Below are 14236 nucleotides of genomic sequence, written 5' to 3'. Positions count from 1 at the left end.
AACTTCCGAAAGCTTATAATTAACCTTGGTAGAAGACTACACGCTTCTTATATGCTTATTCTGTCGAAGTATGAATGGTGTTAGAGTGTCTTGGGAAGCCTTAGCTTTTCCTTATTACATTTGCTGTGTTTAGCCCGGGGCTTATTCTTACTTTCTTGTAATATGACGTGGTTTAGACTGGATGGTTAATGCCAGAGTTTTCTAGAATTATTGGGTTCGATCTTGTTATCGAGCAGTTAGGAAATCCTTCGAGTTGAATAATGTGAATTATGAAGGCTTATTTTATGAGGGCTGGACCCTTCTGTTATGTATTACTATGTTAGTCGGTTTGTTATCTAAGAGAACCTGTCAAATTGTATTACCATGCAAACGCTTTTCGTATCTTTCTTGTTCTTATTAACGAATATTGTTACAAAGTAAAGCAAGAGGTCCCTTTCATCAAAAGAATTTTGGGCATTTTTAACTTACTGTGCTTTCCACTCCAGCTCCTAAGGCCCACCTCTTCTTTCCAAATAGCTACCGGGTAAATTGGCGGTAAAATTACCATAAGGAACTTTCAACTTATCAACGTACTAATTAAAACTGAGAAGACTATTCGTATTTGTGACACAACCTGACTTTTAACCCCATTTATCATCATACCATTGGCTACTGTTCATCTCACAACATTATCGAGGTCATTTTTCAGTTCCTCACAATCTTGTAACTTATTTATTACTCTGTATTACTCTGCAAAAAGCCTTATCTCTGGTTCCACTTCTTTACATATATCATTGATATAATTATATAAAAAAAACATAAAGGTCCAATAATACTGCCTTGAGAAATTCCCCTCTTAATTATTACAGGGACAGATAAAGCTTCACCTACTCTAATACTCTGAGTTCTCTTTTCTAGAAACAGAGCCACCCAATCAGTCACACTTTCATAAAGTCCAATTGCACTCATTTTTGCCAGTAGTCTCGCATGATTTACCCTATCAAATGCCTTGGATAGGTCAATCACGATACAGTCCCATTGACCTCCTGAATCCACGATATCTGCTATGTCTTGCTGAAATCCTACAAGTTGAGCTTCAATGGAACAACCTTTCCTAAACCCAAACTGTCTTCTATCAAACCAGCTATTAATTTCACAAACATGTTTAATATAATCAGAAAGAATGCTTTCTCAAAGCTTACATGCAATGCATGTCAAACTGACTGCCCTATAATTTTCAGCTTTATGTCTATCACCCTTTCCTTTATACACAGGGGCTACTATAACAACTCTCCATTCATTTGGTATAGCTACTTCATGCAAACAACAATCAAATAAGTACTTCAGATATGGTACTATATCCCAACCCATTGTCTTTAGTATATCCCCCAAAACCTTATCAATTCCAGCTGCTTTTCCAATTTTCAACATTTGTATCTTACTGTAAATGTCATTGTTATCATAGGTAAATTTTAATACTTCTTTAGTATTAGTCACCTCCTCTATTTGGACATTATCCTTGTAACCAACAATCTTCACATACTGCTGACTGAATACTTCTCCCTTTTGAAGATCCTCGCATACACACTCCCCTTGTTCATTAATGATTCCTGGAATATCCCTCTTGGTACCCGTTTCTGTCTTGAAGTACCTACACATACTCTAATCTTTCACTAAAATTTGTACAACCACCAATTATGCTTGCTGTCATGTTATCCTTAGCTGACTTGTTTGCTCGATTTGATTTCCTAGAAAGTTCCTTCAATTTCTCCTTACCTCCACAGCCATGTCTAACTATTTCTTTCCAACCTGCACCTCCTTCTTAGTCTCTTTACTTCTCTGTTATAATATAGTGGATCTTTACCATTCCTTACCACCTTTCAAGGTACAAACCTATTTTCAAATTACTCAAGAACTGCTTTAAACCCATCCCACAATATGTTTACATTTTAATTTACTGTTTTCCACTAATCATAGTAACTTTTTTTAAACTCCCTCACGCCTGTTTTATCAGCCATATGGTACTGCCTAATAGTCCTAATTTTAATATCTTCCTTTCTTTCACATTTATTTTTAACTACCACAGAAACAGCTTCATGATCACTGATACCATCTATTACTTCGGTTTTTCTATACAGCTCATCTGGTTTTACCAGCAACACATCCAGGATATTCTTCCCTCTAGTTGGTTCCATCACTTTCTGAATCAGATGCCCTTCCAATATTAATTTATTTGCCATTTGTTGGTCATGCTTCCTGTCGTTCGCATTACCTTCCCAACTGACATCTGGTAAATTGATATCACCGACTACAATTACGTTCCTTCCCTTATCGTTTCCCACATAGCTGATTATCTTATCAAATAATTCTGAATCAGTGTCAGCACTACCCTTTCCAGGTCTGTACACTCCAAAGATATCTAGTTGCCTATTATCTTTAGAGATGAGCCTTACACCTACAACAGGGCCTCTCAGAGTGCATGCACTGTGCACGGTGCAAAAGACAACTTTGCTTGGTTGACCAGAGTGCAGACCCCCACTCCTCGATTTGGAGCAATAGCGCTGTCTCTCTCTTTCCCCACGTCTGTCTCACTCGCTCCGCCTGTCCCCCTCTTCCTCACTTGCTCCGTAGCGCTCCACATCCGAGCTGAGTTGAGCCGAGCTCAGCCGAGTAGCCCAGAGACGAAGCGTTGGTCCGAGGTGAGCCGAGGGGGACCGATGCACAGTGCACGGAGCTCTTGCGCCTCGATTTCCACGCGTGAGATTTTGGGCGTTTGAGAGGCCCTGACCTAGAATTTCATGTTTGTCATCTTTAACCTTTTTTCGTGGCGTCTCCGAAGACCGTAAAAGTAGTTAGTGGGACGTAAAGCAAATAACATTATTATTATTAACTTTTTCGTAGGTTACAAATTCTTCTTTCACCAGAATGAATACTCCTCCTACCATTCCTATCCTATCTTTACGATACACACTCCAGTTTGCAAGTAATCAGCTTCATTTTCCATATCAAATTCTAATCACAGAGACTTACAATAATTGAAAATCTTCCACCTTTTTGATACTTTTTATTTGCTTTTTAGCAAATTAATTAATAAACAGTACATGTTTTGTTCTTATTTGAGAACATCTTCAGCTGTTGCACAGCTTAGGTGAATCACTGAGTTTTTGATTACATTATTTTCAGGTACCTTGTTCCTTTGAATATAAATTGAATTAAAATGATATTAAAACAATGTGGTGCTTAATGGGTTGGTGAAATGAGACAGGATGAATACATAGTTAGCCTACTTAAAAAAACTATATCTATTCATTTGCATAGTTGTTCAAAGTTTCAAACTCTGTTACACAAAAAAATATCTGTTTGTCTTCCAGTTAAAAGGTTTATTAAAATGTATGACTTCTTGACACTGTTCTAAATATTGTTGAATGACATTTCTTTCACTCCTTCCAGGTTGGCTGTTGTTTATTTTGAACTTACACCTTCCGGGGAGGCAAGGCTGTGGAGAGGGGAGGAGGCGTGTTGCTTACTGTCACGGCTTCGACTTTAGAAGGGGTAGGGGGAGTGGATGTACGAAATGGCGGAGGCTCGTTCTTATTTATCCTTTTATTGTCTGTGTTGTTTATTTTGCCTAAAATTTCAAGATTTGATAATATCCCTTCAAATATAGGGTTCCTATTGTCAACTATATCATTCAGATTATTATCCTGATTACTTTTTTGTTCTAAATAAATATATAGATTTTCTAATGTATTTAGAAGAGCTCCTTTGTTTATTTTTTGTAATATAGTTTAATCCTGCTCTATAGTTGTGAACTGATGTCTGGTTGTACTCATGTGTTGGCCCATCAAAATAATTATGGGAGATTTCAATACGGACTTAACTGACGTAACTTCTTCCAAATCCAGACGACTCAAAACATTGTTTCAAGCCTATAATATGGAAATCTTACCCCTCTCTCCGACTCACCATACATCTCATTCGCACACACTATTAGATCTTATAGTTACCAGCAACTCGGACAGAGTTCTCAATGTTGGTCAAACCTCCGTACCTGGTATATCTGCACACGACGCAATATACATCTCGTATAACCTCCGGCCACCGAAACCCTCCCAGAAATTTATCACCTATCGACCATTGAAAAATATAAATAAAGATAGACTCTTAGAGGACACAGGCAAAATACCCTGACATGACATAATGAACTATAACAATCTAGATGACAAAGTTGACTTCTTTAATAGCAAAGTAACGAAACTATTTGACAAGCATGCCCCAAAGCGGCGAGCGAGAATATCGAAAGGACCCTCCCCGTGGTTAAATGACGAAATTAGACAACTTATGAAACAAAGAGACTGCGCTCACAGACAGTACAAAAATGACCCCACCGTACAAAACTTTGACGAATATAGGAAGTTACGAAATAAGACAACACAACAAATACGAAATGCTAAACTGCGACACGCTTACAGTTTAATTACGCCTGACTGTAGAACAGCGACAACATTTTGGAAATCTATTAATAAGCTTGGACTTACGAAGAACAAGACCAGAGAGGAACTTACAGTACCTCTCGATACTCTTAATGAGTACTTTACTGCTAACTGCTCCGCAGTACGACATGACGACAAACAGAGACTTATGAATTATTATGGTACACACCCTACTCCTGACAGAGAGAAATTCTATTTCAGTCACGTGACGCCCCTCCAAGTCAGAAAAGCAGTCCTCAGAATAAGCACGAAAGCAAAAGGAATTGATGACATTGGGACTGAAATGGTCAAACTAATTCTTGATTATATATTACCAACCTTAACTCATATAATCAATTTCTCTCTTCTATACTCAACATATCCAACTCTCTGGAAGAAGGCTATTGAGCTTACTTACTACTTACTGGTCGGCGCTACAGTCCTTGTAGGTCCTTGGCCTCCTTTATCACCTGCCTCCATTCATCTCGGTCCTCAGCTTTTCTTCTCCAAAGTTTAACTCCTAACTTTCTAAGGTCATCCTCAACATCATCAATCCATCTTTTCCTGGGTCTTCCTCTCCTCCTCCTTCCATCAAGTTTCCCTATAAACACCTTTTTTACGGTGCAGGTTTCTGCCATTCTCTGAACATGACCGGCCCACCTAATTCTTCCCTGCTTAATTTTAGCAACAATATCTGGCTGGCCAAACAGTCCTTGCAGCTCTACATTTGTCCTCATTCTCCACCCATCCTGCTCTCTTACTGCACCGAATATCTTTCTCAATATCTTCCTTTCCCACCGTAACAGCCACTGTTCTTCTCTGGCGGTCATCACCCAGCATTCTGAGCCATACATAACTATTGGTCTTAGTACTGTTGTGTATATTTTAATTTTTGTATTCCTGCTGACATTCCTGGATTTAAACATATTTTGCAAGGCGTAAAAGCATCGGTTTCCACTTGTTATCCTCTCCTGTATTTCCACGGAGGTTTTATTGTCCTCTGTTATTATAGAGCCTAGATATTTGAAAGATGTGACTCTTTGATATTCCTTCCCATTTAATCTTACTGGGGTCCTTCCTCTTACTCCCTCTGTATCTCCCATCTTCATATATTTTGTTTTGTTTATATTCACTTCTAGTCCTAGGTCCCGTGCTTTCCCTTCTAATACTGAGTAGCTCTCTTCAAGAGCTCTTTCATTTCTTGCAATTATTGCTACATCATCAGCATATGCTATCACTTGTACTAATCTGTTCAAAATGGTTCCCCCTGGGTTGATGGGCAATTCACGGATTACTTTTTCCAATGCTAGGTTAAAAAGCAGTGTGGAAAGTACATCTCCCTGTCTTAGTCCTCTCTCCACTAAAAACTCCTCTGACAGATCTTGCTCCACTCTCACCTTGCATACCGTTGTTTTCAAAGTCATTTCTGTTAATCTAATCAATTTCCTTGGGATTCCAAATTCTTTCATAATCTTGTAAATTTTACCCCTATCTAGACTGTCATATGCCTGTTTAAAATCAACATACAGCTGATGTAGCTGTTTGTCATATTCATAAAATTTCTCTAGCACTTGTCGTAATATAAATATCTGATCCAGAGTAGAGCGATGTTTTCTAAAACCTGCTTGGTAATCCCCTAATATTCTTTCCATCCATAATTCCAATCTTAAGGCTAGTACCTTACCAAAAACCTTGTACGTTCCATCCAGCAAGGTGATCCCTCGATAATTTCCACATACTGCCTTATCTCCCTTTTTATGTAATGGGTAAATTATACCCAATGTCCAATCCTTGGGTATTTCCTCCTTTGTCCAAACCTCCTTAATCAATTCATAAACAGCCATTTCTATTCCCTCTCCCCCATATCTCAACAGCTCTGACTCCATTCCATCTTCACCTGGGGCTCTATTATTCTTTAATGCATTAATTGCAGCTTTGACCTCTTCTAAGTCTGGCTCTTTTACTGATTCCTCTTCCAGTTCTCTTTCTTCCCGATCAACATTTATATTTTCCTCCTCTCTATCATCTTCATTATTTCCATTGAGTAACTCGTAAAAATACTCCTGCCATCTTCCAAGCACTTTGCTTTTATCACCCAGAAGGTTTCCATCTTTATCCTTGAAGAAAACAGCTCTTGGTTGAAACCCTCTCTTAATGTCTTTTGTTCTTTCATAGAACTTTCGTACCTCGTTTCTATCCTTCATTTCATCCAGTTCTTCGATTCTCTTTCTTTCAAAAGCTCTTTTCTTATATCTACATATCTTATCTGCTCTTCTTCGTTTCTCTCTATACTCTTCTACTGTTTGTCTTGTTCTCCTTTGAAGCATTCTGTTCCTAGCATCATTCCTCTCTTGGATTAATGTTGAACATTCCTCATCAAACCATTCTGCTCTCTTTACCAATTTCTTCTTTCCCAGGGTACTATCTGCAACTTCACTGATAGTTGTTTTCAGTATCTCCCATTTATTTTCCACTTCTCCTTTCTCCCATAATTCCCTTTTTATTGCCAAAGATTCAGCTATTTTCTTTTTGTATTTCTCTTGCAATTCCTCATTTTTTAGTCCTTCAATATTGTGCTTTGCCTTTCTTGTTACTTTTTCCGTTCTTGCCAAATCTATTTTTTGTCTGTACTTGATTCTAACAAGATAGTGGTCTGTATCTGCATCAGCACCTCTGCAGCTTCTAACATCCATAATATCTGATGCATGTCGCCTGTCTATGATAACATGGTCTATTTGATTTCTTGTCACACCATCTGGTGAAATCCAGGTCTCCTTGTGAATGTTTTTCCTAGGATGCCAAGTACTTTTAATTATCATCTGCTTTCCACTCACAAAATCAATCAATCTCAATCCGTTATCATTACTTACTTCATGCAGGCTTTCTTTCCCTACTAAGTGTTTGTACACTTCTTCTCTTCCAATTTTTGCATTTAAATCTCCAAGGATAATTTTCACATCATGGCTTTGAACTTTATTAATTTCTTCCTCCAATTTGGTATAAAATGCATCTTTCTTCTCATCTTCTGCCTCCTCAGTAGGGGCGTACACACAAAACACAGTTACGTTGAAGAATTTTGCCCTAATTCTCACAGAGCACATCCTATCATTGATTGGAGTAAAGTTGATCACGCTTTGCTTTACTGACTTATGTATGAGGAATCCTGTGCCATTACTGCCTGCTTTTTCTCCACTGTACATCAAAATATGTTGTCCAGACATCATCATCCCTTGCCCTTTCCATCTTAGTTCCTGTAGAGCTGCTATTTTCACTCCATACTTATCCATTTCATTCCTTAATTCTTTCAACTTGCCAGGTCTCTTCAATGTCTTAACATTCCACGTTGCTAATATAATATCCTTTTTCCTTCTCTTTAGCCGTTTTTCTCGCCGGTTCGTCACCAAGTTTTCCAGTCCTGCATTATTCATTCTTAAGGTATCCGTAACAGTTGGTTTTTTACGAGGTAGGGGAGTTAACCCTACGCTCAACCCCCAACCTGGAGGACCAGGGTATCACTCTTAGTCTGGATCATCACCTTAGACCTGTCCGGCTTGGGTGGCCCTACCAGGAGCAGATGCTCCCGCCGGCATAGCTCTAAGGATCATTTGACCACGCAAGCCTCCAATAAACACCCGGCAAAATATATTTTGCCTTCGTCAAGGTGGTGATACCTTCGGGAGGAGGCTATTGAGCTACCTCTTCTGAAAAGTCAAACGCCTTCGAACGAGGGAGACTATCGTCCAATGTGTATTTTATCAGCTTTATCACAAATCTTAGAGTATGTAGTCCATACACAAATGTCTGAGTACCTTCGAACGCACAATCTCCTTAATCCTCTCCAGTCCAGTTTCCGACAAGGACACAGTACAACTACAGCCTTACTTAAAGTGACTGAGGATGTTAGACAAGCAATAGACAGAGGACGATTCACAGTTCTGGTATTACTAGATTACAGTAAAGCCTTCGACAGCGTAGACATTGACATTTTACTTGTAAAACTGAGGGCTCTACATTTTTCTCAGGGTACAATTGCTTGGATGCATTCTTATCTTCACGGACGTCAACAATGTGTGAAAGGTAATAATGGAATCGTTTCCTCGTGGCGCCACGTGAAGAGAGGAGTTTCTCAAGGCTCTGTACTTGGTCCTCTTCTTTTCGCACTCTTTGTGAATGACATATCATCCAATTTAAGACACTGCAAATACCATATGTACGCTGACGATCTTCAACTCTACACCGACTCTACAGCACGAGACCTCCAGGAAAATATCAACTTACTAAATATTGACTTACAGTCTGTTAGTGATTGGTCTGCTGCGCACGGCCTGAAATTGAACCCTACAAAGTCGCAAGTCATCCTTCTTGGCCATCAAAGTCAAATAACAAGTATAACTAAACGTCCGTTGCCAAGAGTAATCCTGCAGGATGTTCCAATTCCTTTTGTATCACAAGTGAAGAATCTCGGTGTTATCATGGACAAACGCATGACTTGGTCTGCACATGTCTTACATATCTGTCAAAAAGTTTACTCAGCTTTACATTCTTTATATAAATAAAAACATATATTTTCAATAAAGCTTAAAAAGAAATTAATTGAAGCCCTTGTAATGCCACATTTTGACTATTGTGATGTTGTTTTCAATGACGTCAGGCCGCAATTTTCCCTAAGGCTATAGTGCGCTCAAAATGCATGTGTGAGATATATATGCAATTTAAGAAAATATGACCACGTGTCACCATCTTTCCTAAAATTAGAATGCTCGCGACTCCATGTTCGTCATAACCATCATACTTTGTCTCTCCTCCATAGAGTTCTTACTACATCTTCCCCATCTTACCTTTCTTCACGTTTCCATTACTTCTCAAATGTTTATGACAGACATACAAGGGATGAAACATCCAACCTGCTCATCATCCCTCACCATTGAACTGCCGCATATAACAGCTCATTCTCGGTGCCTGCCACACGAGAATGGAATTTTGTACTGGACGACGTCAGAGGAATACCAACTACAGTGTCATTTAAAAGAGCGTTAAGAGGTATAACAGGATGCGAGTGACCTGTGAATTTCTGGCCTTTCAGTGATCGTGCTACTACAATGTCATTACTAGCTATTATTATTATTATTATTATTATTATTATTATTATTATTATTATTATTATTATTATTGCTGTTGTATGTCCTACAGTGGTGGAATTTTATTTCAGTTGTATTTTGATTGTGTTTTAATTGTGTCATCTAGTATTAATTACAGTAGCATTACTTATGACTTTAATGTATACTAATTGGTTTAGTGTAAGAGAAGGCCCAATGGCCTTAACTATGCCAATAAAGACATTTATCTATCTATCTATCAATCAATCACTGACATGTTGTAAGTATCTTACAGTAAAACTGCGCCCTGTTTGCCCAACATAAGTTTTTTCACATTGATGAAATTTCAATTTGTAAACTTCTGATTCTGAATGGTTGTTTTTTTCCTAGGGAATTAACACTATTGTAATTAAAGAATTTTTGCTTTGTATTATTACTGGTTGAATATGCGATCTTATAGTTATATTTTCTGAAGAAATTCGTTACTGTATATAAGTTAGGGTTGTTGAACGTGAACTTGGCATATTTATCTTTCTTCTTTATTTTGGGTGTTAGATTAGTTTGAAACTTCTGTTTGAATTTTCTGATTATTCTGTTTACCCTATTTAATTCAAATCCGTTGTATTGGGCTTGTTTGCGGATAAAGAGCAGTTCTTTTTCTCGTTCCGTGTGTGTAAGGGGTATATTAAATGCTCTATATATGTAACTGTAGTAAGCTGACCTTTTTTGTGATTCCGGATGCAATGAGTAGTTCTTTATTGTAATGGGAGTAAAAGTGGGTTTTCTGTGTATCTTGAAAACAAACTCTTCCTTTTCCTGTGTTATATTTATGTCTAAAAAAATTTATGGAACCTTCTTTTTCTTTTTCTACTGTAAACTTTACTCTAGAATCCAATGTATTTAATTTATTGAGGATATCTTCACTGTTGTTCACTCTACGATCTATTACTACGAAAGTGTCGTCTACAAAGCGTATCCATAAATTGAGACCATCTATTTGTCCTATTATTTTGGTATGTTCAAGATAATCAAGATAAATATTGGCTAAAATGCCCAAAGCGGGAGATCCCATACAGAGGCCTTCCTGTCTATATATCTTCTTAATGAAAGTGAAATAATTGTGTTTCGTAATGAATTTGAATATATTAATGAAATCTTCTATTTCTGGTAGGCTGAGTTGCTTGTGTTCTATTAGATTCTTCCTGATAATTTTTATTGTTTCATCCACTGGAATATTTGTATACATGTCCTTGATGTCAAAGGAGCACGTTACTTGATGTGGTGTTAATTTAAAGTTCTTGAGTACTTTGAAAAAATCTACCGAATTTTTTATTGGTGTTTTGTTGTAAAAAAACGTAATAATTGGTTAGGAATGTATGTACATATTGCGATGTTTTATAAGTAGGACTGCTGCGGAAGTTTATTACTGGTCTTATGGGTATTCCATCTTTATGTAACTTGGGTAAGCCCCTTGCAGTTGGAAGACCGGGATTCATATTAATCAGTTTCTGGACATCTTGTTCACTTAAAACGAAGGTTGCGTTTCTTAGTAATGTTTTTAACTTCTTTTTCTCAGTATTAATCGTAGGGTCTCGATCTATTTCCGAAAAAGTGCTATTGCTGAAAAAAGTTTGTTTTCCTGATATATTCCTCCTTGTCTAAAACTACTATTGTCCCCCCCCCCTTATCAGCTTTAGTAATTACTATTTCTTCTTGCTTTATTTTTCGTGATAAAGTGGGTTTATTTCTCTTTCGGGAAACTTTTAAGCCTTTTACAAGGTATGGAATTTTCTTTTTTACCTCATGTTTGACATCATTTTGAACTTTGTTAGAGAGTTTTTATATAGCCGTTTCTACTTCTGCAATGGTGGTTATTAGCTCTTTTTCTGTTCTTACCTATCCAATTGAAATTAGGGCCTTGACTTAGGGTTTTCTTTTCCTCCTCAGTGAGATTAACTTTAGAAATGTTCTTAATGGGAGAGGGGTATTCTTTAAATTCTGTTTCTGAATTTGAAGAGTAAGACTTACCTTTTTCTTTGTTTGTCTTGGCATTTTTTAACGATATTAATTTATTATTAAGGGTTTCTTGTTTTTTGCTTAAATTGATATCTATTTTTTCATGGGTGTATCTTTGAAATGAATCCCACTCCAAGGGCAACAGTTGTGTTGGACTTTGGAGATGTGCCTAAACTAAACATGGGTATTCATGGAACCTACTACTACTACTACTACTACTACTACTACCCAGCTACTTGGCTGCATGGTTAGTGTAGATGCAATCAGTTCAGAGGGCCCAGGTTCGATTCCCATCTGGGCTGTACATTTTAGCCCAGTTTGGTTAATTTATTCCTCTTGCTCAGGGACTGGATGTTTGTGATTGTATTAATGTACAGTTTCACTTACATACAACACACAACATTACAAATTACGAGCGACCAGAAGACCCAGATGAGCCATGATATGCAGCAGGGATGTATAAGAACACTGGCGAATGACTGACTACATCTGTAAGACAGTTTTACATGAAACTTTGTTTTTTCCAAAGTTATGTACCTTCTACTCAGCCTATAAAGGAGTCAGAGTCTTGAAACTTGGACAATAGATGCATCATGTACAGCAATGAACACACAAAACATTTCTTGTGAAAATGTAAATTACAGGGGGCGTCAATAGATTTTATAGGATTTTTTGCAAAATAAAGAAATATAAAATATTTTTCTGCTTTTAAAAATAGATGAAAATTCTTGTTTTGTACACATACAAGAAGTATGGATAAATATGTGTGAGAAAAGTGAATTTGTGCGTTTCTTACTTTCCTGAACAAAAAGGCATATGAAGTTGCCAAAATTAAACATGGGTGAGATAGGCGATTTCAAACCCACTTAAGGTCAGTCTCCCGTGTGTTGTGTTCAGCCTTTGCATCGTATAAGGCACCTGCGCACTTAAACTGACAATTTATTATTTTTGCTAATTCAAATTTTTCAGCTCAGATTGATAAATATATCAAACTATCGAGATTCAAAATACTGAGCCTCTACTGTACATATAAGATTTTTCTGAACATTAACATTGTCTATAAACAAATAGGTAAGTGAAAATAATTAAGATAAAACCCATACCCTGCTCCTCGATTTCTGAATGGTTTCCCGCTGCGAGTGTAAATCCTGGAGCACTTGAGTACCAATATCTTCTGTCTCTAAAATAATTCTGTAACCTGTCGTAAGATGGCGGCCAGTTCTCTCCAGACGTTCTGAATTATCCAATAACCTGAGTTTCTGTTCTTCATTTAGACTAACGCCACCTCCATAAAGGTCATCTTGACCAAAGAAACCTAAACAGACAAAATATTCATAAAGCAAATGAAAGGTACAATTTTGAACAATACAAAGACATGCTTATAACCACACAAGTTACAAAAATTACAGATGTAAGTAATAAACTTCATAATGACTCTGTATTGACTGACAGAATAATTTTTAAAATTTTCTTAACAGAAAATGTGTAGATTTTTGCACCTATTCAATATCATATATATTTCAATTTTACAACTTTACAAAATTAAGTACTTTATCATTGATAAGAGTTAAGAATTATAAATTATACATGTTTCAATTCAGCACGCCTTTATCAGCTGTGAAAGAATAAAATAAAATAAAATAAAATAAAATAAAATAAAATAAAATAAAATAAAAGAGACATTTACAATTCATGGAAACAATAATCTTGTAAAAAACTTCTTGAGTCATTTGAAAGATTGATCAAATATTCTTGATGTTACAATTCATAGGTTATTAAATTTTGTTTTTATCTTGGCGATGAAGAAGTAGCAGTATGCTGATAACCTGATTAAGAATGTATTATGACGTAATATGTGAAAAAACAGATCACTATCATCAATAAATATTAAGGAAGTTAAAATAATAATGTAAAATATAGCTGTGTTAGGTGTTATCAAAATGGAACATCATCGCTGTTATAAATGTTGAGTTCTATAAGTTATTGTTAAACTGATGTGTCATCGAATAGGTGGAAAAAGTGCACATTTCATGTTAAGAAAATTCTGTCAACAATTACAGTTGTGAATAAAACCTTTAAAAATTGCTCACACTCAATGATTCAATCCACTGCACTTAAGTGTTTTTGAGGGTTTTTTTTTTTTAACAAAATGGGGACAAAGTAAGTTATTCAAATTTTATCTCATTATCTCAATGTCTTTCTTCAGCTTATTCCAATTATTTCTGGAGTCACTGAAGCCACCTACCTTCATTTTGGTTTTGATGCCCTTCCTGACCCCAGGAATAACTGGGATTTGAACCTCAGCCTTCTGGGTAGGTAGCCAGCAGCTAAGCCGCTGAACTAATTATGCCCCCTCAAATTTATCTCAATGATAAGGGTTTGTTAGACATGACATAAATCCCATTTGAAAATCCTCTTAGGATGCATAGTTTCCGAGATAGAGGAAGTTACAGTTTCGAAGTTGTGAAGTGTACCTTTCAAGAACAAAAAAAAAAATCATCGGTGTCTGAACTTAGGAAATAAAAAATTCATAAACCCACTCAATTTATAACTTAGATCCATGGCTAAATGGTTAGCGTGCTGGCCTTTGGTCACAGGAATCCCGGGTTCGATTCCCAGCACAGTCAGGAATTTTAACCATCACTGGTTAATTCCGCCGGCACGGGGGCTGGA

The 14236-nt window shown here is 36.9% G+C and overlaps 1 protein-coding gene across 1 annotated transcript in view; it reads right to left on the bottom strand.

Moving 5' to 3' along the window:
• Positions 1-14236, bottom strand: part of Vti1a (Vesicle transport through interaction with t-SNAREs 1a) — a 67588-nt gene that overhangs the window by 15918 nt on the left and 37434 nt on the right. Inside the window, exon 4 of the mRNA XM_067155148.2 lies at positions 12667-12878. Coding sequence (XP_067011249.1) covers positions 12667-12878 — 212 coding nt within the window. The remainder of the gene's footprint in view (positions 1-12666; positions 12879-14236) is intronic.

This window comes from Anabrus simplex, chromosome 1, assembly GCF_040414725.1.
Source record: "Anabrus simplex isolate iqAnaSimp1 chromosome 1, ASM4041472v1, whole genome shotgun sequence".
NCBI lineage: Eukaryota > Metazoa > Arthropoda > Insecta > Orthoptera > Tettigoniidae > Anabrus > Anabrus simplex.
This window is presented reverse-complemented; position numbering and strand designations above follow the sequence as displayed.